Source organism: Musa acuminata, chromosome BXJ1-11 (genome assembly GCF_036884655.1).
Source record: "Musa acuminata AAA Group cultivar baxijiao chromosome BXJ1-11, Cavendish_Baxijiao_AAA, whole genome shotgun sequence".
NCBI classification, from domain to species: domain Eukaryota; kingdom Viridiplantae; phylum Streptophyta; class Magnoliopsida; order Zingiberales; family Musaceae; genus Musa; species Musa acuminata.
The window spans coordinates 28476465-28502500 of record NC_088337.1 but is presented as its reverse complement, the minus strand read 5'-3'; the positions used below and the strand labels follow the sequence as shown (position 1 = coordinate 28502500).

The window sequence follows — 26036 nt, the reverse complement described above, 5'->3', positions numbered from 1 at the left end:
TCACGTAAAGGGATGCATTTATCATATTAGGAGCTATGATATCTTTGTTCTCATAAGTGGATGTATCTTGCACGAAAGATGATACTTTAATCATATCTAAGTTAACATTTTAACCATGAATATTCTTTAAATTCTTTTTTTGGTCCCGAGTAGACGCATCATGCACAAAGGGATACTTTGATACTATTAAAGGCTTCAAATACTTCTTTATCTTAGGTGGATTCATCTTTGTCTTAGGTGGATGCATTAGGTGTATAGAGGATGTTATGATTGCGTTCTAGATACTTCTTTCTCGAGACACATATGTAAAAAGGATGTTTTGTTCATCTTAAACACATTAGTTATTTTTTTATCAAAGGTAAAATTATGACGCCTAAAGGGGATACTTTAATTACATTAGATAATTTAAATATTTTTTTGAGATGACATTTCAGTCACATCAAGCTTTTTTTTTTGTCTTATGTAAAAGTATCAAATGCAAAAGTGATGCTTTCAAGCTAACCGACCACAGCACTTTGAAAATTTTTTATTATTTTTATTTACAGCAAATACATCACTCACAAATGGCAAACTATGGCTACGTGGAATTTTATATATATATATATATATATATAAAATCCAAATTGGACTGATTCAATTTCAATTAGATTTTCTTGGGATAATTCTGGATCAGTTTCAAGTGAATTTGATGTCGTTTCAATTTGATTATAGTTGAAAACCTATTCGGTTCAAGTCAATTGGATCATTTTACGTTGTTAAAGTCAATAATAATAATAATAATAATAATAATAATAATAATAATAATAATAATAATAATACAAACATTTCAATTCTTGAAAGATATAGAATGTCAACAAATAAAAGATAGTGTTGAATGAGTTAAGCTCAAATCCATATGGTTTATATATTAATTAGATATTGATCGAAATAGAGATGACTAAATGTATTATCTATCCTGAGAGGATCGACTATAGTCTCTATTCAGGAGTAAGAGGATCAATATCACCTCAATCCATAGCGACATTTTTCGGAATCCACCTTTTAAAAGGGGTAAATAAAATCGTGTAGAACACATCTTAAAAAGATAATTTCTCATGAGCTCTCACGGTTATATTGATGAAAACAAAAGATAACTTATCATATGGTGTGTCTAAGAGGTTTTAACACTCTTATCATGGATACACGGTCTACACATTCAATAACATCAAACTCATTTACCAATATAATTCATATTGAGTAACACTCCAAAAGACAATATAAGAGCCTATAATTCCATAAAATGGGTATTCTACAGATTCAGTAACACCAAATTCAATCACCAACTTAATTCAAATCAAACAACAGTCCATTAGACAATTTAACCAACTCGTCACATAAACAAACCTCGACCGTAGAAATTGCTGCAACAATGATATCTTCCAAAAAATAGACAAGTTTCAGGTCATTATTGATGAGCACAATTGGATACTAAGAGTTGCAAGTACATCACCAATCCGTGAATGTTATTGATGCAAAAATAAATAACTAAATGGCAGATGCTGCCTCTTCAAAGCAACAAATGGCATCTCAGGAAAAATTTAATGAAGCTGAAGCTTTTTGATCTATATTCAATTTGCTTCGCGGGGTTCAGTCCCATGGGGCAGGCATGAGCAAAGTTCATGATAGTGTGGTAACGGTACGGTTTGAACTCATCATTTACAGCATCCAGGCGCACCTTTGTGTTCTGATCCCGGCTGTTCTGTATCCACCAACACAACATAGCAAACTTTAGCCATGAAGAGTTTGTCCAAGCAGAATTAAAGCAATCAAAAACGAATCTGAGCATTCCCAAGATAAAAGAGAAGAGAAAGAAAAACAACAAACAGACAAAGGGTTTTACCGGTTGCTAATATTCATCAAAAAAGGTAGTGCGATAATTCATGCTTGTAATTCTTTTTTTTTTTCCAAGTCCATTAATTGTGTATTACAGATCATAATAGCACAAAATCAAACAATCTTTACGGGATGAATCCTGGAACATATGACATATTTCACGGATAACATGCTGATGATATATATGGGTGCATGATAAGAAGTAATAGGAAACAAATTGCCAGGTCTGCATTGCTATGATTGGATTAACAACAAACTTGAGTCACATATGACACCATACAATAAAAGGTCTACAGAATATTATTCCCAGATACTTTAGTGCAAATAATCCAAATCAAGATCTTGCTAATAGGAAGATTCTCTCTCAAAGAAAATTTGGAGGCAAAAGAAATTTGCCAGAAATAAAAGATGGGATGATTGATTCCATTATTCTTTCAAGTTATAAATTTGTCTGGTTACTCTTTTTCTTGTATGCGAGATCTATGTAAAAGGAGTACTAGAAAAAAATTACAACTCGATGAACTTTCAATACTATGTGAGAGTGGTGTAAGATTCTCTTCTTCTCCTAAAGTAAGTCAGTCTGGATTTTGAGTGACTCCAAGATAAGCACCCATTTCCTATCTTTTACACCTTTATATAAACCCTATACTACATCCTGCTTTTCAAAGCCATTACAATATTTAACTTGTCTTTCTACTTATATTTACCAGTCTACAAGTAACACATCAACAATCCACTCAATGCCCTTGATGATCAATATCTTCATTTACCTTCCCAAACTGCTAAACATTTGGTGTCAGTGGAGAGCAATGTTTCCTACTACATTGACGACAAGGGAAGCAACTTCTAGAACCAACCAAAACAACGTTGGGAGGATTTACTTCAACCAAAACTTCTTTTTATGATTGACTTCTTTTTCCTATGAATCAGGCATGTTTACATCTAGTATTATTCTTTATTTGTTTATTTTCATTCCATGTCCGATTCCTTTGAGCCCCAGTAGCCTTATAGCTTAACTTTTGCTAATTCAAATGAGAAGCCTTAAAAAAGGAAGTCCTCTAAAAAAGTCTCTTGTTTCCCAATTTAAATGTAAATTTCACCCTAACTTAACTCACCTTTAACCCAAACCCAGCAAGAATAGCATCAGAATCCCATGTCTGCAGAATCATTCTAACTATGGTGTATAACCCAAACTTGCTCTTTACTGAATAGGAGACAGAAAGGCATGATTGGCTTCACAACCACATCGCCTCCATGTCAGACGTCATGACAACATGTAATATAAGAAATTGTTCAGTTGCATAAAAAACATCCACATTAAACCAAAATAGTTTTTTTGTTAGTTAAGAGATTTTTCATAAATTGTTAGCTTATAAAAGAATCCTCAAATATCATCTCTTGTTATCTCTCAGAAGATCCTCATAAAGAGAGCTAATATTAGATAATATCAAAAATATGAATCTCGCATGCTTGTCTAATCTTCTTAAACCTTGATTGGAATGCAAATTCCTACCAAAAATTTTATAACCCACCAGGTTTAATCACAATAGACAATACTCATATACATACAAAGAAAAACGCGGAGACAAGTTAATTTATGTGAATAAAACGTGAGGAAAAAAACAACCTCCCAAACTTTAGAATTTCTAATACTGAAGGCAGAATATGAAAAAAAGTGAGGCCCCTAGTCATACAATTAGCAATAAACTGAAGAATTAAAATAAAACATGACACCAATGACAAAGCATAATAAAGATCATTCAAAACAATCAGGAAGATCCCACACTCTAACAGAGAGAACCTATTCAAAACCCTACAACAAGTGCACATTGAATCCATGCAGGAGGCATGATTAGCAGAAAAAAACAATAATAATGGTCATTTTGACATCAAATTTTAGCCTTTTTTTTTACGTCCACCTACATATGATATCATCTAGTAAACGGATCTCTAGAGATCAACTCTTAAGTTGGAAAAATTATAAACTCCAATCTTCTCTTTCCACAACAGGTACACAAAGACGAAAAAACAAATTCATAATGATCATCAACCTTCCAACCCCATGATGGTAGGCCAAACATTACTCCTCAACATAATAAGGGCTAATTATAGATTATCCCCAATAGTTAGCTATCCTTAAAATTCCGGTCTCTATACTTTCAAAAGTTACATTGGGGTCCCTATACTTACGAAAGTGAAATATTTAACCCCGTTTCTCCTCACACCATCGATTCTGATGACGAAAATACCGCATGTGCTATCAGGTGCAGAAAATGACTCTAAAATAGGGTTAAAAAGGTAATTTTGTATGGTTAAAAATTAATAGATGGAGGATGGGTTGCTCCATGCACGAGGCAGATGTGTGTTCTTACACGCAATGCATGACCCGTGTGCTTCGTTATTTGGGTTTAGTTCTAATATAACTCGTGGTACACATCAGTGATTGCAAAAGGCGCTCGGGCGCTCGCCTAGGCGCTCGGGCAAGGCGAGGCGAGGCGAGGCCCGAGCGCCTCGCTAATGTCCCAGGCGGCGCGCTTCAAACAGGCGCTCGCCCGAGCCCAGGCGCTGGGCGCTTCGGGCGAGCGCCTGGGTAAACCAAGGCGACCGAACCAGAATTTTAGGTCTGGTTCGGTCCTGGTTCGGTTGTCAGTTGGTTCAATCGAACCAACTAAACCGATATAACCCCAACCCTAACCCTAACCCTAACCCAACACTAACCTGCTGTCGCTGCCGCTCTCGATCCCGATCGCGATCTCGTCGCTCGCTGCCGCTGCTCCCGCTGCCGTCGCTCGCCGCTGTCGCTGCTCGCGTCTCCCGCGAGCCCTCCCGCTGCTCGCGCCTCCCGCGAGCCCTCGCTGCTCGCGTCTCCTGCGAGCCCTCCCGCGAGCCTTCCCGCTGCTCGCGCCTCCCTCGAGCCCTCCCGCTGCTCACGCCTCCCGCGAGCCCTCCCGCTGCTCGCGCCTCCCGCGAGCCCTCTCGCCTCCTGCGAGCCCTCCCGCGAGCCTTCCCGCTGCTCGCGCCTCCCTCGAGGCCTCCCGCTGCCGCTACCGCCGCCGCCGTCGCTCGCCGCTGCTTCCTCGTTTCTCCATTAGGCTTAGTATACTCTTAATATTAAGTTTATTTGAATTTTGAAATGATTAATTTTCTGTTAATAGATTAATATTATATTATTTTGATTTTAATATTATTAATTTTATTTATTTAAAATTATTGTTATAATTATATTATATATTTTTATAATTTAGATAATTTTAAATAATTATATTATATTTTTATAATTATATTATATATTTTTATAATTTAGCGCCTCGCTTCGCTCGGGCGAGCGCTTGGGCGAGCGCCTAGCGCCTCGGGCGTTTGTGGACCTTGGCGCCTTTTGGCGCCTAGCGCTTTTTAAATCACTGGTACACATTATCATTCCTCAAAATGAATAAAAGAACAGTGAATGACATAAACCAATTAGAAAAATTTAAGATGTCATTTGCATTACATGTATTTTCAATGTTGTTCAACTATTGTTAGACCCATATCTGCATGTGGTGTTCATAAATATGTTTCCTTCGAGAAAGAAGATTATGGATGCAAACTTGATACCAGATTGTTTGATCTTTGTGAAGGCAAAAACTATAAAACATTGAGACTCGCTATGGTATGAAATTGAGTTTCAATTCGACCTAACTAATTCCTATAAAATACCTTAAACCAATCAAGAATAAAATAAAATGTATATCCAAAACTAAGATGAGAAATAGGTGAAAAACCCCATAGCAGTTGATTGCTTACATTATGACATCAAGCATACATCCAAAATAAAGAAACTAAATGAGCATCAAGACTACAGAAAAAAAAGTGTGCATTATCCTTTACAAAATTTGTACTAAAATAAATGAGGTAACAAATTGTATAATGATAAAAGTGGATACTATTACAAAACCTCTAAACTAAATGAAATTGAATGACATATTTGACTCACCTATCAGTCACTGAGTAGAGGACTGGGAGTGTTCCAAATAGGAGGTGGCATGTTTAGACGAGCATCAGAGTGCAAAATATATGAGAAGGTATCGCTCTCCAAGTCATAGACGATTACATCCCGGCATTTCTCTCTATGGTGATTATTCCACCACCAAAAGTCATTAGTGAAATAGATGCGGTTTGGTGTCAACTCAAGAAAGTCTTTACAAGAGAGACAAAGAGATTGGTTGTTGCATAAAAAGAGCGCATATTCTCCCAAATTCTTCACCTGTTTTATCAAAATAATCAATTTTGATATCAGAAAGGTCCAAAGTCTAGCATGATAAACATTTTAATTAGATGACCAACCATTCCTAAAGTTTCATGAAATTACATACAAAGTTCAACCTGCAAGGGTAATAGATTCAATGATTCTAAAAATTTAAGATGATAGGAGATGACTCTCTAAATATATTGCTGGAATTAATAATTAATTTCAATTTTTTTTATCCAAGTTTCCTAGGAGAATAAGGAATTCCTAAAAAATAGGACTTGCTTCCTTTATAAATATTACTTGTATATCTAAGTTTTGACATATGGAAAACAAGATGTGAGGAATACTTGGGTGCCCTTGGGTTTCTCTCTAGAGTGTCCAAAGAACAAGATTTGAGGAATACTTGCATGCTCTTAGGTTTCTCTCTAGACTGCCCAAAGAAAGTGTTCTCTATGTTTCTAGAGAGGGTAAGATAAAACATGTAAATTCTTTATATGAGATGATGTGTAAACTTTTTATATTTGAGAGAGGATAAGTCAACTATTTTGCAATTGATCTCACGTGATGAATAATTAAGTTTTATCAGGTGAGAAGCTTTTGTTTTATTTTTTTCGTTCCTAACAAGTGGTATGAGATTTAACAAGGATGAGCAACAAAGACGAGTAAAAGTGTGAAGTAAAAGTATTCTTTATTTAGGAGTCACAAAAGTAGATAAAAAAAATAAGTTTATTTATTTATAGATAGAGAATATTTTGAGATGGTTAGAATTGGAAAGCATTTGGGATACCTAAAGCAAGGGTCTAAGGAAAATAAGGAATCCTAATGTGTGTGTGTGTGTGTGCATACATATATACACATATACATATATACATATACATATATGCATATATACATATATAATCGAAATAAAGAGATATGTAGATGAGACGTTGACCTGTAAGGAGGTGCCATTATGAATATCCAATCTATAAACTATCATAAATAGAGTTTCAGTATCATCATTGTGCTCCTCCATTAAGACTTTCTTCCCTCGAACATGGAGGAGATCACATGAGGGAGTCTGAACCAATAACCAAAATGGAAAGTAGAAGGGGTAAATATCAACCAACTCTGGCTCAGGCACCACCGTCTTCCACTCTTGATCGAGGTCGTCCCAAATGTCTACCCTTCCATCAAATGTCGCATAGAGTTGATCCCTATAGAAGATGGCATCCTCGTAGAGACCAGGCAACGACATCGTCGTCCACTTGTTGTCACTAGACCTAGCAAAGGAGATGCCCCCATAGGGGTAGTGGATGAGTGTTACAATGTAGTCTCCTCGTGAGGGGTCCGATGATAGCATGGCCTTGAAGTTGAGCCTAGGAAGATCCTCCACAGGTTGTTGGTCATAATAGATGTTATAGGCGTGGCTTCTGATGCGCCCCCACGGGTCGAGGATGTGCCCAATGTGATCATAGGTGAGGATGGAAGGGAAGTTGACCTGTGCACCATTGATGGGGTTCAATAGTTGTATCTGTAACTGTTTGTCGATGGTGATCAGCCACCCATGGGAGGAACCCACGAAGAGACGATAACGGATCGGAGGTCGTGGGAGGGGGATGGTGTAAACCTTCTGCTCTGAGAGGCTAAAGAAGTGGGCAGCGAAAGGGTCATCAGAGGCACTACCTTTGTTGCCACCACTACCACAGAATGCGAGCCAAGGGCTCTGGTGGTGAAGCTTGGGGCAGCATCGACGAAGATCGTGGATAGCGCGTAACCATGCGGCACATACAACAGTACAGCGAAGGAGGTCGGGTAAGGAGAGCTCAGAAAAGATGAGGTTTAGGACATCCAAGTGAAGATTGGACCAGTCAGCCATAGTGTGGAAAAGATGAGGATTCGCAGCCCTCCCTCCCTTTATATTTATAGTTTTCTTGTATCCAAGTCAACTCTGACACAAAATCGACAACCCTATAGAAGCTGCCTTATATAGTAACTTATTCTCTTTAGATGATGTGCTAATATAGCATATCCATTAGGCTATTTGAAAATCTGATGTGGCACATACAGCAAGTATTGATTAGACTCCATATATTATGTCAAAATTGGTTAAATATAATAGCCATATTATTTGTCCTCTATCCGTGCTTGGTTATAAGCTTATATGTCATAGAGCATAGTATACATTTTGGGATCTATTATCTATATTCTAAGATGATTAGGTGGTATTATATCTTGTACTAGGCTAATGTAGAAAGTAGAAGGGGATGTTTTGGTTGTGAAACTCAAAAGTCATGAAATGTTTTATTAGCATTAGGTGGTTCAGATGTTTTTTTGTCTAGGGCAAACACAACTCACAAATGGGATGCTTTTGTCATGTTGGGAGCTATGATGTCTTGTTTCTTCTAAGTGGATGTATCTTGCACAAAAGATGATACTTTGATCACATCTAAGGTGACACTTTGATCATGTCATATTCTTTAAATTTTTTTTTGTCTTGAGTAAACGCATCGCGCACAAAGGGATACTTTGATTGTATCGGAGGCTTTAGATACTTCTTTGTCTTAGGTGGATGCATCAAGTATATAGAGGACATTATGATTGCATAAGATGTTCTAGATACTTCTTTAACTGAGGCGCACACATCATGCACAAAAAGGATGTTTTGATCATGATAGACACCTTGCTTACTTTTTTATCTTAAACAAAAATATCATGTGCAATGGGGATACTTTAGTTGCATTAGATGATTTAAATATTTTTTTGATATGCAAAGTTGACACTTTGGTCACATTGAGCTTTTTTTTTATCTTATATAAAAGTATCATGTCCAAAAGTGATGCTTTCAAGCTAACCGACCACATTGAGCACTTTGGAAGCTTTTTTTTTTTTACGGCAAATGCATCACTCACAAATGACACACTATGGCCATGTAGAATACTTTAGAATTTTTTGTGAATGTATCACGTGCAAATGGGATACTTTGGGTTTGGTTGACAATGTTAAACATTTTAAATACTTTTTTTATACTGGGCAGATGCATCAAATGCAAGTGGATGATATGATTATATTAGATGTTTTAGATGATTTTCTATCTACAATGGAAGCATCAAATACAAATGAGATGTTTCTATTGAGTTGGACCCTACGTATGTTTTCTTATCCTAGATGGATGCATCATAAGTAAAGGGAATGCTTAGGTCATGTCAAGCACTTTAAAGTTTTTTATCCTAGGGAAACACATCACATGCAACGAGGAAGCTTTAGGCATAGTCAGTTGGATCAAGCATTTCATATGTTTTTTCTTTCCTAGACGAATATATCACATACTAAGAAGACACTTTGGTTGCCTCGGGAGCTTCAGATGCTTCTTTATCCTAAGAAAATGTATCACGTGTAAAAGAGACGCATTGATTGCATTTGACATATGCTTTTTATCCTAAGCATACACATCACATGCATAGAAAAATGCTTTGATTAGATCAGACACTTGTGATGTTTCTTTATCTTGGGGATTCTTTAGCCGTGTGAGGTGAGTCAAACATTTTATAATAAGCTAACAAATCACGAACAAAGGGGATGCTTAGGGCCTGGTTAGCTATGTCGTGGGCTTTATTTATCTATCTTTTTATTTATTTATTTATTTATTTTGTTATGATTAGATGCATTACATGTTTAGGGAACACTTATGTATGTGCACATGTTGGCTATGTGATTGCACATGCACACCAGTCCAGAGCCCGACCCTATGATTTGGGCCTGGTTTGTGCCTTTGCAACCCAACCTAACCCTGTTTTAACCCAGATTTGAACTGGGCCCATGGTCCACATGGGCTAGTGCTTGTGCCCCCCTTAGCAGCCCAGCTGATGGCCCTTTTGTTGGTTTGATCAGTTTAGACTGGTTCAGGATGTACTGAACCAATTCTGTCCAATTCAAATATATATAATCCAAACTGGACCAATTCAAATTCAATTAGATTTGTTTGGGGTGATTCTGGATCAGTTTTAAGTTAATTTGATGTCGTTTCAATTTGGATATAGTTGAAAACCTATTTGGTTCAACTCAATCAGATCATTTGAGTTATTGTTCAAGTCAATTAAGGGTTTTAAAGGAATAGACACCTCATATTTTATGATTTAATAAATTTAAATTTTTTATTTAAAATTATATTATAAAATTTAAAAATAATTAATAATTTTAAAATTTAAATAATAATTGATGTTAAGAATGATGATATTAATATGATTGTTACCACATGACACATGTGATAGTGGTGAGTTATCCAATGCCTCAGTTATGGATCTATCATAGTGTTAAGCATCAAGTCTCTCATATGATACATCAACTATTATAATTATATCTATATTTAATATTTTAAAAATACATAAAGTATAGTCAACACAAAATTAAAACAAGAAAGTAGACAATTACTAAATAAATATAATTAAAAATGTACGTAATTTAAGAAATTTCAATTAGCAAAGTGGTGTGTGTGACGTGGGTGGGGAACCAACAACCATAAGAATAATGGTCAATCAAAACATGACACCAATGAAAATGTATTGTGATAAAGCATTATAAAGATCATTCAAAACAATCCTGAAGATCCCACGCTCTAACAGAGAGAACCTATTCAAAACCCTACACCAAGTGCACATTCAATCTCCTGCATGATTAGTTGAATATATATATATATATATATATATATATATATATATATATATATATATATATATATTGGTCATTTTGAAATCAAAATTTGGCCTTTTTTTTAATGTTCGCTTACATATGATGTCACATCCTGAATTTTTTTTTTTTTTTTTCACACAGGCCAAATAAATAAACATCACTTTATTCATCATCTATAACCATTTATTACAATTTATTTATTCATCAAATTACAAATAGAAAAGTTAACTTCAAGAGTCATCCAAGTGGCTCTACCTAGCGGTAGAGGAAGGTTTGCTCTCCACTGGAATCCGATTTAGTACTAGAGGGAGGCTGCTCTGAAAATTAAAAACAAAGAAAATTCAGCAATGCTGAGTAGGAACCCCAAAAGTCAAATCAAAATAAATACATGATCAAAATTCAATCAATCATCCCATTGGCGTATATCAAGTACCCGAAGAAGCACTCCCCCAACAGCGGATGGAGAGGCTTTATCCTACGGGATGAGTTTGTGTTCTCCCAACAGCGGATGGAGGCAAACTCATATCACACTCCCAACAGCGGATGGAGTGGTGTCCCACACCCGCCAAAGTGGGGACACGTTCCTCCCAACAGCGGATGGAGGAACCGTCCAGCCGCCACGTCTGACGGCTCGCTAATCCCCGAAGGGAATCGCCCTACCTGCTCTCGGCAGGAATATAATCTCACACTGGTCATATCCATTTCGGGATGAAATAACATATTTAAAACATCTCTTTCAAAAATCATCAATATCAAATAATATAAATTAACCCTCAATTGACTTGAACTCTAGTTTAATCGATTGAATTGAACTCGATTTACTAGAGCCTAACTGAACTGATCTCTAATCCTTATTTAACTGGTCTGGAACCACCCTAGACTAGTATAATTTAGACTAGATTAAGTTCAATTTAGGTTAAACTAACTTGAATAAGTCAATCAATTCGGAATCACCCTGAATTGATCTAGACTAATCAAGTCTAGTTTAATTCAATCAATATTTGGGCTCAAGTTCAACAATAATATTGGGCTAGATTGAGCCAGTCCATCTACTGGTCATGTGCATTATACATAATTGAGCATGCATTACATAAAACTGGCCCAGCCCTGGCCCATGGACTAGTCATAGCATATACCCATTAACAACATAAATGAAAACATAATAATGCATTAAAAGATAGATGAGGAGAAAAGCTTTAATACAAAGAAATAACATTCTCAATTTGACTAGAAATCATAAGACATTAAAAGAGGGACTAAGAGATAAGTTTTAACACAAGGAAATAGCTTTCTAAATTCAAATAAAAATCATGTTTTCAACACATAAAATTTCAACATATTCTAGTCATATTTTAAATCATTCAGAATAATATATTTTAAATTTCAGATCAAAGAATATCAAAAAAAGGGATTTTAGATAACATATTCTAGTCTAACAAGATTTTAATCCAGATAAGATTAAAGATAAACTGTAATACAGAAAATATATCATATAAAACATATACCTTTTTAACATATTTAATTCTACAATAAAAACCTTAATCATGGGTCAAAGAATATTTTGAAAACTTTAACTGATTACTTTAATACAAAAAAAATTGACATTTAAAGAATTGATACACATTTTTCAAACTATAAAACTTTCAACATTTAAAGAATCAAAATAAAAGCTAAAACTTTTAAGAAAGGTAGGGAAACCTACCTCTTGTCAATAGGGTGTAACTCCTCGTTCTCTTGTTAACAGGGTGTAACTCCTCGTTCCTCCCGCTGCCAGGCTCGACTAGGTGAGGAACGAAGGAGAGAGATCCCTCCCCTTTAAATAGGAGGAGGCGAGCCTCTATTAAGGGAAATAAATTTTTAATTTTCGTATTTATAAATTATTTTTATTTAATATACTACCAAATATGATATCATCATATTTGAAATACTTACTAGTTATTTCCTTAATTCATATCAACATATAAGGAAGTAAATTAAGATTTCCTTAAATTATAATAACAAGTAAGGAAAGAAAATCAATTCCTAACTTAAATATTTGATGTGATTACATATGATATCATCTAGTAAATGGATCTCTAGAGATCAACTCTTAAGTTGGAAAAATTATAAATTCCACTCTTCTCTTTCCACCTCAAGGACACAAAAAAGAAAAAATAAATTCATAATGATCATCGACATTCCAACCCCATGATGGTAGGCCGAACATTATTCCTCAACATAATGATAACATGATACCAAACAACAAAAGTTCATTCATTTCACAATGAAATCAGTCACAGACCAATCAGCAAGCAGCAAACTTGAATCAACAAAGCTATACCAAACAATGTAAAAAGAATTCAAATGAATCGAGAAGTTATACCTATGGGCATGAAGGAGGGCAACTGGCCCAAGATAGGCCTCAGGATTCCACCAACAGCTAGGGCAGGAGGTCCAGCAGCAGGCGCAAAGAATACACTCGTACATCGGTAGATGGAGAAGGTCTTGGTAAGCTTAGGCTTAGACGCGGCCGCCGCCGAGTCGGTCTGGGAGGAGTGGGCAGCCGCGGTGACCGGCGGCCCGTGGGCAGGGAGGAGGCCGCGCGCGACGGCGTATCCTCGCGGAGGAGAACCCTGACGGCGGCCATATTAGTGATGGGATCGCCGAAACAGCAAGCGACGCAGATGACAGAGAAGTAATAAAGGGCAATTGGAAGTGTCATGCTCACCACCGGTCTTTTTAAGTGTTTATAGGTTGCTCGTGTATAAAATTTTATATTTTAAAATATATAATATATAATTTTTTTCATTAAGTTTAAATTAATAAATATTTAAATTTATTTGATTCATAATAAAATATTGATATAATAATATATAATTTAAGTTTAAAAAATAATATATTGATTTGAAAATGTAGATCGGTTGCCTAATCAACCTTGTGAAGAGGAGCTAATTAATTTTCATGACGGTGTGCTCCCATACTTTACACTTTTCCTATATTGTCGCCCATGTTAAGATCCACGCCAACCTTGTCTGTCCTGTTTGCTCCACTTTTTAACGCCATGTGCCCTTCCTTTTCGTGTTCTGTTGCCAAGAAGATAATGCACTCGCTGTTGAACAAGGGTGATGAGAGAAATGGAGAAGTAGAACCTGAATATGAGAACTACTAATGATGACAACCGGAACACTAGTAAAAGTGGGGAACAACGGTTTGGGGGAGAACAGAGTAATTGTCGTCGTCATCGCTACTGTTGTTACTAAGGTTGACGAGCTATTGCTGCTTTTGTTGTAGCCCAACTAGAGAGGAGTTGTGTGGTTCAATCCTATGCCATAAGTATCTAACGAGGACAAGGATGATGAACCTTATGATGACGACAAGGGGACGGAGGACATGGAACAAGAGGACTTGTTCTGTGGGCTCCTTGTGGCCCCTCGTGCCTGATCTACTAACTGTACTAATGGAGGAGTCCTTTGTGGCCGACACCAAGGTCCAAGGCTGATGCGTCATTGTGAGCGTGATGTCGCAGGCGGCCCTGCTGTCGAAAGAGCAAAGAAACCAAAGTTATGTGGTGGCTCTGAAGGTGAAAGCATTACTGATAGGATCCTTCGCCCCTCTCTATACCCCGATTGATCTGGTGATGATGTTAGACATGAGCCAAGGCATGATAGGGGAGAAGTTTCGAATGTTGAAGCGCGTAATGCGATTGGTGGTTTCCTCTTTAGGCCCGGAGGATTGGCTCTCCATTGTGGACTTTTCGACCATCGTAGGTGCTAAGAGACTTGTGCCTCTATGACAAATGTCGAGGCAAGGCTAGCGTGTCGCCCGTCAGATCGTGGAAAGACTCATTTTGAAGGAAATTGATCAGGTGACTGGTCTATGTTTTAAATCTATCTATTATTAATTTTTTTAAAAATTAAATTATATATATTATTATATTAATAGTTTATTATAAGTTAACATGTGATGTAAGAAGACTCTAATAATAAAAACTTAATAGGTCTATGATCAAAATTATATTGATTAAAATGGACCTACAAATAATATTTTTATGTTTTCGTCAATCTATTATCATAGATCGCTGTATCTACTCAGTATTCGGGCCCAGCTTTTTAAGGCAAAAATAAAACAGGTACATTTGCAAGGATCTTCAGTCGTGGAATAACCTTTTTTAATAAAAATCGGAAGAAGCCGGCTTTTGGAGGAGAGGAGTTATTGGGTTCCACAAATCAATATTGTTACACGTGGCATCATGTTATTGGTGCAACAGAAGAGGGTTCCACTGCGTAAAGATTTTATGCGCACCCTCTGTTCCACTACAGATTGAGCCCAAGTGGAACCCACAATAGTCCACCACCGCATCCACTAATAAGTGTGGTAGAAAATTAGGTAATTTGAGTAACTAATTAGAAGATCGTCCTAAATCATGATCATTCACATGTGACAGTGCTAATCATTAAAAGTTTCTAATATGGTTTGTGGACTTGCTGTGCACACGTGGAGGTCGAGTGTGCCTGCCACATGTTCCCTGTTAGAACCAGTTAGGGTTGGCCTAAGATGGTGTGTGGAAGCCAAAGAAAGAAGTTCTTTGTAGGATAAAACCATGCGGAGATTCCACAGTAGATAATTTCTTGGGGGATGAATGACGACTCATTAGATGACAAGATCACGAGGTCCAAAAGGCCTCAGATATCTTACCATACTTGGAGAGAACAAATGATGCTTCATCATCTCACTTATAAACGAATCTTTATATTTTAAAGTGATGAAAAAGACAATCCCTTTGAAACAGTGCAAACTTCTTTTTTACGTACAATGAATTATACATCTTCGAGCTGTGCAAGGAGATGTTGGATTGTTAGATATGGAACAGCCAAAACCAACATTGATATAAACACATCAGATAAAGCAGGCTCCGAACAAAACATACACATCATCTGATCAGGATTCATATTACACAAGACTTGAAACTGAATAAGAATAATTCTTGAGGAGAAGCTCAAGGCCATAACCCATCATACCAGACAGACCTTAGAGAGCGAAGCCTTCCACTCGGTGTGGGCAAACCGATCAGAGACGAGAATGATCGAAAGCAAAAGATTCTGTGACTCACTTGTACATATAGATATCATTGGCTTCTTCCGGAGGAGGAAGAAGAAGCTGCATGAGAGAGAGAGGGAGAGGGAGAGAGAGAGAGAGTTGTTACTGAGGGCATGTTCTTGTGCGTCTCCAAGAGAATGCTTAAACCCTAAACTAAATGAGAAATAAAGAAAATAAATGAGCATCAAGACGAAAGATTTAAAAAGTGTGCAATATCCTTTACAATATTTTTACTAAAGTAAATGAGGTAACAAATTGTATAATGATAAAAGTGGATGCTATTACAAAACCGTAAAATATATGAGAAGGTATCGTTCTCCAAGTCATAGATGATTACATCCCGACATTTCTCTCTGTGGTGATCATTCCACCACCAGAAGTCACTAGTGAAATAGATGTGGTTTGATCTGAAAATCTTTACAAGAGAGACAAAGAGATTGATTGTTGCATAAAAAGAGTGCATACAAGAGAGACAAAAGTAAAAGTCTTCCTTATTCATGAATCACAAAAGTAGTCAAACATAATATGCTTATTTATTTCTAAACAGAGTATATTTTGAGATGGTTAGTATTAAAAAGTATTTGGGATTCCTAAAGTAAGTGTGTTAGGAAAATAAGGAATCCTAATATGAGAAGGATTCCAAGGAAGAAAACCTAAAAGTTATACTTTTATTATTATTATTATTATTATTATATATATAATATCAAAATAAAAAGATACGTAGATAAGATATTCACCGGGAGGTGCCATTATGGATGTCCAATCTATAAACTATCATAAGTGGTTGTCCACTTATTGTCGCTAGATCTAGCAAAGGAGATGCCTTCATAAGGGTAGTGGATGAGTGTAATCTTCTTGTGAGGGATCCGACGATAGCATGGCCATGAAGTTAAGCCTCGGAACCTCCTCTATAGGACGTTGGTTATGGTGAATGTTTTAGGTGTGGTCTCTAATGTGCCCCCATAGGTCGCAGATTGGTTCGATGTGATCAAGGGTGAGGATGAAGGGGATGTTGATCTGTGCACCATTAATGGGGTTCAATAGTTATATATTGAATCACTCATCAATAGTAATCAGCCACCTATGGGAGAAACCCACAGTGAGATAGCAACGGATTAGAGGTCATAGGACGGAGATGGTGTACACCATTTGCTCAAGAGGCTGAAGAAATGGGCAGCGAAAGGATCATCGAAGGCACTACTAGCACTATCTTTGTTGGCACTGCTATCACTGAATGCGAGTTATGGGCTCTGGTGGTGAAGCTTAGGGTAATATCGATGAAGATCACGAATAGCACCTAACCATGCGACACATACACTAGTATAGTGAAGGAGGTCGGGTGAGGAGAGCTTAGAGAAGATGAGGTTTAGGATATCTTGGTGAAGGTTGGACTAGTCGACTATAATATGGAGAAGATAAAGATTTTTTACCCTCTATTCCTCTATATTTATAGCTTTCTCGTACCCAAGTCAACTCCAACATAAATTTGGTAGAGGTTTCCTTATATAGTGAGTTATTCTCTTTAGATGATATGCTAATATAGTATATCTATTAGACTATTTGAAAATCTAATGTGACATATTCTATATGTATTAATTAGACTTCATATATCTTGTCATAATTAACTAAATATAATAGTTATATCATTTACTTTCTATCGTGCTTGGGGTACAAGCTTATCTGTCATATAGCATAATATAAATTTTAGGACGTATTACCTATATTCTAAGATTATTAAGTTATATTATTTCTGGTCATAGGCTAGCATGTAGAAGGGGATGCTTTAGTAGTGTAAGTCATATAAGATATTTTTACCAAGAATACTTTATTTGCATTAGGTGGTTTAGATTTTACTTTTTTTTCCCAAGCAAACACATCACACACAAATAGGATACTTTTACAGGAGGTATGATATCTTTTTTCTACTCAGTGGATTTGTCGTACACAAAAGATCACATATAAATAGGATATTTTTATAGGAGGTATGATGTCTTTTTTTTACTAAGTGGATGTATCTTATACAAAAGATGATAGTTTGATCACATTTAAGGGGACACTTTAATCATGTCAGATTCTTTAAATTTTTTTTATCCTAAACAAATAGATCATACATAAAGGGATATTTTGATCATATCAAAGATTTCAGATACTTATTTATCTTAGGTGGATGTATCAGGTATATAGAGGATGTTATGATTATATAAGATATTCAAGATACTTATTTATCTTAGGTGGATGTATCAGGTATATAGAGGATGTTATGATTATATAAGATATTCAAGATACTTATTTAATCGAGGTGCACACTTCATGTGCAAAAAGAATACACTTTAGTTATTTTTTATTTCATACAAATATAGCATGCGCAAAGTGCTCAATTTAGTTGCATTATATGATTTTTTTTTTTTACTTACGAAGGTGACACTTTAATCACATCGAGTATTTTAATATATTTTTTTATCTTATATAAAAGTATCATATGCAAAAGTGATGCTTTCAAGCTAAACGATCATATTAAATACTTTACAAGTTTTTTTTTTGTTTTTTTCACTCACAAATGGCAAACTATGGCCATGTAGAATACTTTAATTTTTTTTCCTAAATAGACATATCACGTGCAAATGGGATACTTTGGGATCACATTTTAAATGTCTTTTTTATATTGGGCAAATGCATCAAATGCAAGTAGATGATTTGATTATATTAGATGTTTTGGATGATTTTATTCAAAATAGATGTTTTTATTTAGTTGGACCATTCATATGTTTTCTTATCCTAAATGGATGCATCATAAGCAAAGAGGATGATTTTGTCACATTAGGTACTTTGAATTTTTGTGTCCTAGCAAACACATCAAAGAGGAAGCTTTAAACCTAGTTAGTTGGATCAAGCATTTCTTTTACTTTATCCTAAGCAAATATATCACATGTAAAGGGGATGCATTGGTTGCTTTTGACATATGCCTCTTTTTTTTTTTTTTTTTTATATCCTAGGCATAGATGTCACATGCATAGAAAAATACTTTAATTAAATCATATACTTTTGATATTTCTTTATCTGCCGTGTTAGGTGAGTCAAACTTTTTACCGTAGGCTAACAAGAACAAAGGGGATGCTTATGGTCTTGTTGGCGATGTCATGGACTTTATTTATTTATTTATTTATTTTTGAGGAATATTATCGATGTCATTGGTTATGTCATGAACAAAAGGCAGCTCGGGTCGATCACTAAACTGCATCAGAAAAAATTATAAGAATATTCTCGAATACGATCGAATCTGATTATAAAGTATCCCATTTTGATGAATGGTAGAATATGAACATAGATCATCCGTAATGATGTGGTCGAATTAGATCATGAAGTATCACTTAATGATAATACAATAAAATTCAACCATAAAGCGTCCATTGTAATTGAGCCCACCGACGAAAGGTTCTTCGAGACAATTCCATCCATCGAATAACATTGGGGTCTCGACAAATAGAAGTTGATAACCTTAGCCAAAAAGCATCACCTTAGACCTGAGTGACATGAATAACAACCAACCAAATAAAACATTATATCCCCACCCATTTAATTATTGTAATAACATATTGGGAGCGAGCAAATGATATAAAGGTATGACATATAGGTAGCCTAGTGACACTGTCACACCCTTGTGATTGACATATTACCTAAGTTTTAATTCTATAAGATTGGTAGTATAACATCGACAAGTATGTTGACTCTATGCTGATAGGGCAACTTATTCAATCAGAATAACATTTAATAGTCTGATCACAAGACTTGTCATTATCCCATAACTATAACTTTGATGCTTCAAACACACGATCATATGGCTCATTAATAACCAAATAATTTATATAATTTTTTTGATAATTATCAAGATTTCAATTTCATAAATAGCTCTAATGCACCATAAAATCCCTCGAGGTGTATCGTTAATAGAGAACTTATAAATTTTTTGAATCATTTGAACCTAATATTAATTTAAATATTGGAAGGATTTTTATTGTTATATATCCCGATATAATTTTACTGGATTATTTATCAATCCTGACCTTACAATAAACGCGAAAGTAAGGCTATGCCTTAAGAGAGAACACAATAAAGATTTAGTCCTCAACTAACATATACCATGACTAATGCTTTTAGAATGAAAAAAAAAAATCAAATTTATTTTCTTTTCAGTTCTAATAATTGCCTTGGCCTCATGTTCATTGATGCTCCTCTATCTTAGTTGTTCAAGCATCCTTTATTTTTTCCTTTCCTCTTTAAATTATATAAATTCTCTATCATAGTTATAACAATAAATGATAACTTAATCCTATATGTTTCCGTAATTGTTGTTCTGCGTATGCACGGTTAAGTTTTCTTTTGGTCTGATCCTTTACAATAAAAAAACATAGAGAATCACACTTTCTCGACTAAGTGACAAATCCAATTAACCCTCCCACGATCAAATTAACCTACGACTGAATCGTAAACGTACAAACTTTAGTTGGCTCCTCAAACAATCCAAGACTGCACGGAAATACTCTTAATTGTAAGTTACTGATCATAAAGTTCCATAAACAAATCACTTCCAATGCTGAAGCCCACCTGGATGATGATGATGTGGACGTCGACGTGTCCAACCTAACACGGATAAATGACATGTCAACCCAAAGGGCAGTACAGACGTCAACGTGGATGAGAACGTGATTCGGCCTTTGCCGTGGCATGAGCCTTTCCCCAACGGAGACGGGCACCCACCACATCCGATGGCGTGAGGCGAAGAACCGAGATTCCCTAAGCGGCGAAGATGAGGTAGATGGACTGTCGTGGATATTATTTGTCGCAGTGGGTAGTTGCCATGCCCAAGTACATTGTTTATTATTATTCATATGTCGAGACGCTTCTTTAACGGAATATTCCTCGGTATCATTCTCACTTTGAATTGAATGTTAAATCTTTCTGGAAATACTTGACTTCCAAAAACAAAGAGAAATGAATACATCGGGCGCCAGCCAGAATTGGAAGATCTTTTTTGTGGCATTCACCGTAAATTATCGCTAGAACCAGGGGCGTCAGCTTACCGCGAGCGCCTTTTGGTCGCGCGGGCAGACGCGCGTGAAGGGTCACGTGTCAGCCTCGTCACGGATCACGAGCGAGTCACATCATCCCCCCTGCCGCCGGAACTTTTAAGCCCATCTTGTCTCCCTCTTCTCACTGGTCGGGTAGCAGAAGTATCTTTCCGTCATCGGCGGTTGATCAACTGACGAGTTTAGTTAAATGAAATCCAAGGTACACCGCAATGCATCTTTTTTGCACGAATCATAAGACAAATGATCACTCGTCATCCGGCGGTTCTCTTCTTTCCGATGGGAACGAATCCGTCATTAATTGAAGCGTTTTCCATCGGATTATTCTAGAGAAACCCTAGTTGGCGACTTCTCCTTCGCCTATATAAGAGAGACGGCTTACGGCCCCTCCCATTCCGCCTCCATTTCTCTTCTTCTGACGCCTCATTTCTCTGTTTTCTCGGATCTCATTTGCGATCGCCATGGGTGAGACTTAAGATCTCTCTCTTCTGAGTTCTATTCGCTGCTATTAGGATCTCATGTTGGGTTTCCGTTTTTCTTGTTGTAGCTGGAAAGATCAAGATCGGCATCAACGGTCGGTTTCCTCTCGACTTCTTCGATTTCGATTTCATGGTTCCGATCGGTATATGATTGGGTTGTGAGCTTTTGCTGATCCGTTCTTGAGCGTTTTGATAGGGTTCGGAAGGATCGGGAGGCTGGTCGCCAGAGTCGCACTTCAGAGTGACGATGTGGAGCTCGTTGCTGTCAACGACCCCTTCATCACCACTGATTACATGGTACTGTTCTATTTCTGTAATCTTGTATGACTTATGTACAGATCTAGTCATCTGAAGACACCGCGTGCTTGTTCTTAATTTTGATTGGTGGACTGATGACATCACTATATCTTTGTGTATATTGTTATGTGGACCTTTAGTATGTTGCCATCCGTGGTTTCAACCGTGAATTCTGCAGATCTAGTGGTTTATTACCTATCAGTTTCAATTACTTGCCAAAAAGAATATTTCACTCGTTCCCAGTGTTCCATATGAGTTGTACAGTTCCTAGTGACTGTTTCCTGTCTTCTTCGTAATGATTGATGTCTTGTCTACTTTCATATCGTCTGGTGTCTTGGCCATTTCTGTCTTCGATAATTGCTAAATCTGTACATTTGCTCCATTTGTTCTTGTCTGAATCGTATAATTGTATGATACATTGCAGACGTACATGTTTAAGTATGACACGGTGCATGGATCATGGAAGCATCACGAGATTAAGGTTAAGGATTCTAAGACTCTTCTTTTTGGCGAGAAAGAAGTCACCGTTTTTGGTATCAGGTACCTTTTTTCTTTTTTTCTGATGTGTTTGAGATATAGTTATGTTTCGCCATTAAGCTGTTCTTTTTTTATAGGAACCCTGAGGAGATCCCATGGGGTGAGTCTGGTGCCGAGTACGTCGTGGAATCAACTGGTGTCTTTACTGACAAGGACAAGGCTGCTGCTCACCTTAAGGTAATAATAATTCTAGATGTCCTTGATTTTGCAATTGGTTTTCCCCGTTTTTATTAATTTTTTTCTGAGGATTGTATCTGATGATATTTTTTTATTTTTGACCAACATAATTATCTAATCGTTGTGAAATTAATGTTATTTATTTCATCAGACTGATTCATCAATGTCAATACAGCCTAGTTCACTCAGGTTATGGGCCGTCCGTCATATGAGTCACTAAATTTAACATATCATTGATGCAGCTGATGTCCAGAAATCAATTGGAAGTTAGTATTTCAGTGTTTTTTCTCTTATGTTGGATGTCTGGAATATGACATTTGCTAAATGTAAGACATAGTGCAATTAGTGAAGAATTACTGGCATGAAGAGTTTTAGAAGCTTAAAGGGTAGATAGAGAAAACTCTATTGCAAATAATAAAAAAAGAATTACTCTTTTACAAATAGTAAAAAAAGAATTTGTTAGTTTGACTAGTTATGTTGTCTTATATAGGGCTTAATGGCACGTCTCTTTGTAACCAATGCTACATAGTTAGGATATTATGACTTAGCATTATTTGTGCTGATTTTCCTTTTATTATTCAGGTACCTAAGATGTACAGATTCATGAATGGCAATATGTATGTGTTGTCTGTATGTGAATAACAGTAGATAGTTGTTTCTCATCATCAGATTTGAGGCTTGTTTTTAGACATGCTATAAGTCATGATAGAAGATGTTTACATTTTCTTACGTTGGATATATATGGCAAGCAAATTACCTGCATATGTGCATATAACAACACTAGTGCTTGAAATAGTGGAGTTTGCTGAACTACCATTTTGAACTATTCTCTTTTACTACAGGGTGGAGCCAAGAAGGTCATAATCTCTGCTCCCAGCAAGGATGCCCCAATGTTTGTTATAGGAGTGAATGAAAATGAGTACACGTCTGACATAAACATTGTATCAAATGCAAGCTGCACAACCAACTGTCTTGCTCCTCTAGCCAAAGTATGTATATCTAATGAAGTGCTATCTGTTAGTTCATGATTTGGTATTAATTAATTTTATTGAATTATCTTTTATGTCAGGTCATCCATGACAGATTTGGAATAGTGGAGGGTTTGATGACTACAGTTCATTCTATCACAGGTAGTTATTATTTGAGTTGTACAAATTTGTTTCTACTTAGTGTAGCATGTAGCATCTTTTTACTGAAGTTGTTAATATGAGCTTTACTTGTTTATCAGCCACTCAAAAGACTGTTGATGGACCATCTAGCAAGGACTGGAGAGGCGGACGTGCTGCAAGCTTTAACATCATTCCTAGCAGCACTGGTGCTGCCAAGGTACTTCCAGTAGCATGATATATTTAAGTGATTGAACCTTCCCCTGATGCATCAGGCAGATCTTTTTTTATGATTTCATTTTTGTCATTTAATTACATCTGGATGTAATTAAATATATATTCATGATCATGTATAATATATAATATGCACAATAGCAACCTCACTTGATGGATTCAAGAGACTAGATCTCCTTTATGCATAATGCTGTGCTAGTTGATGATGACTAAGAAGGCATCTGCTTCTCATATACTTTCTACAATAAATCTGTTCTAATCTACTTTCATGGTAGGCATGCATGGTGTCCTGTGGATTGTGGTCCATTTCCTTTTGTTTGTATTGTCTGTTTCAATTTATTTTCTGGTCCATGTTTGTTACAACATGTGGATGGTAGTTGGCTATTTGGAGTTCTTGAATTATAATGCTTAGACTTCATTTCATGTTAGTGTTTCTACGGTGGCCTTGCTTATTTGATAATGATTTTCCAGCTGGAACTCTTGAATTATTTTCTTGTTCTGTAAACATGACTTCTCATGATAATTTGATGTCAACCAATCTGCTTATGATGCAGGCTGTTGGAAAGGTCCTTCCTTCTTTGAATGGAAAGTTAACCGGTATGTCTTTCCGTGTTCCGACTGTTGATGTGTCTGTTGTAGATCTTACTGTCAGGCTTGAAAAGGCTGCCACCTATGATGAGATCAAGGCTGCCATTAAGTAAGTATCAAGATTTGACTCACCTAATTCATTTCTTTAACAACGACGGCTAGAACCAGTGTTTTTTATGTGTTGACTAAATTTGGCACCTTAATGTTCTGTCATTGTCTTCAGAAAATAATGGCAACATAATTGTTTAGACATTTATCTAATAAACAAGCATATCTTCTTGCCCTGCTAATACTTGCCACCATCTTCCCTTCACGATTGTTTAATTTGTTGCACCACAGGGAGGAATCCGAGGGAAAGCTTAAGGGCATTCTGGGATATGTGGAGGAGGACTTGGTCTCCACTGACTTTGTAGGAGACAGCAGGTACTGTCTGTGAATAAGATATTTAATGGGTTCTAATTAATTACTTAGTGTCAAATCCTGTTTCTTCCCAGCATGATTCATACTCACGTTTGTTGGCTCTATTTGACCATTATTTCCTAATTTATTTATTTTTTGTTTGCCTACTGCAGGTCAAGCATCTTTGATGCCAAGGCCGGAATTGCCTTGAATCCTAACTTTGCCAAGCTTGTGTCTTGGTATGATAACGAGTGGGGTTACAGGTAACTAAATATTGCTCTCTGAATACAATGTGAGACTATTACTTGTAGACATCTGGAATAGGTGTATACTTCTGCTCCACTATTACACTTTTTTATTTGAAGTTTTCCTTTTTGTTGGCAGCTCACGTGTAATTGACCTGATCCGCCACATTCACAAGACCAAGTAATTCGATTGCTTCCCCGACTTGCTGTTCTCCGGCCGTTCTTCGGACCATTGCTTTCTCTTTATTTTCATCACGAATAAATGTTTTGATGCGACATCTTTTTCATAATTGCCTCCCAGACTCTAGCCTGGGCATTACATACATGCCCAGTTTTTGTTTTAGATGTTAATTATTCAGCTGAATGTGAGGCTGAACCGTGTAATTTGCTTCCGGACTCACTGATATGGAAGTCGATTTATTTTGAATTGACAATAGTCTTGCTGGTTGTATTTATCGTTTATTGCTGGGTGGTATGGAAGTGCGATCCGAGTTAACTTATGTTTGGTCGAAACACGATAGTGTCAAATTAAATGCTGTGTGGCTGAGCATCCAACATCACTTCAACAGCCGTTTGTCCAAATCTCGACATTTCTGCGTCTTGTGTCAGTAGACTTCGATCTTAATTTCTCGTTTGGTTGTTATTCTGGTCGTCGACTGGTGCTGAGATAGAGTTACATGCTTTGCCTACGGGTCGTCATTGGCGTGAATGATACATCTTGGATGGTTTTATTGCCCAATCGAATGATCAAACGCACGTGACGCGCATGTTCCCAAATTGTTCAATGAGAGCGAGAAATAATCCTACACTGAGTTACACGTGAATATGAACGGTTGGCACTTCCAACCGCGGTTATGATTTAAATATTATTAATGTATACATACCTCTCAAAATATTGCCAAAAAATCTGAGCGCCATACCAATCTTGATTCAGTTTTCAATAGATAATATTATTAATTAGAGATTTAGAGGTTTGAAACTTCATCAAACAAATTTTAAAGAACTACATTAACTATTAATGAATCCAGTCTTCAAACGATGGTCAA

At 36.5% G+C, this 26036-nt stretch overlaps 1 protein-coding gene and 1 long non-coding RNA gene across 3 annotated transcripts; one reads left to right on the top strand and one right to left on the bottom strand.

Moving 5' to 3' along the window:
- Positions 1-1300: 1300 nt before the first annotated feature.
- Positions 1301-13485, bottom strand: LOC135597521 (uncharacterized). Of its 2 annotated transcripts, XR_010481291.1 has the most exons (3): positions 13131-13474; positions 5846-6115; positions 1301-1738 (listed from the first exon to the last, which is right to left on the bottom strand). It is a non-coding gene; the product is annotated as an uncharacterized LOC135597521 (long non-coding RNA). The 2 variants fall into 2 exon arrangements; XR_010481290.1 differs by lacking the exon at positions 5846-6115 and having other exon boundaries at positions 13131-13485.
- A 7775-nt stretch (positions 13486-21260) lies between these two features.
- On the top strand, positions 21261-25417 carry LOC103971849 (glyceraldehyde-3-phosphate dehydrogenase 2, cytosolic). The gene is made up of 12 exons (XM_009385982.3): positions 21261-21393; positions 21476-21502; positions 21604-21704; positions 22129-22244; positions 22319-22418; positions 23261-23407; positions 23488-23548; positions 23647-23744; positions 24313-24455; positions 24686-24769; positions 24919-25008; positions 25130-25417. The coding sequence occupies exons 1-12, from the start codon at positions 21390-21392 to the stop codon at positions 25173-25175; spliced, it is 1017 nt and encodes a 338-aa protein (XP_009384257.1). The 5' UTR covers positions 21261-21389; the 3' UTR covers positions 25176-25417.
- Positions 25418-26036: the final 619 nt, after the last annotated feature.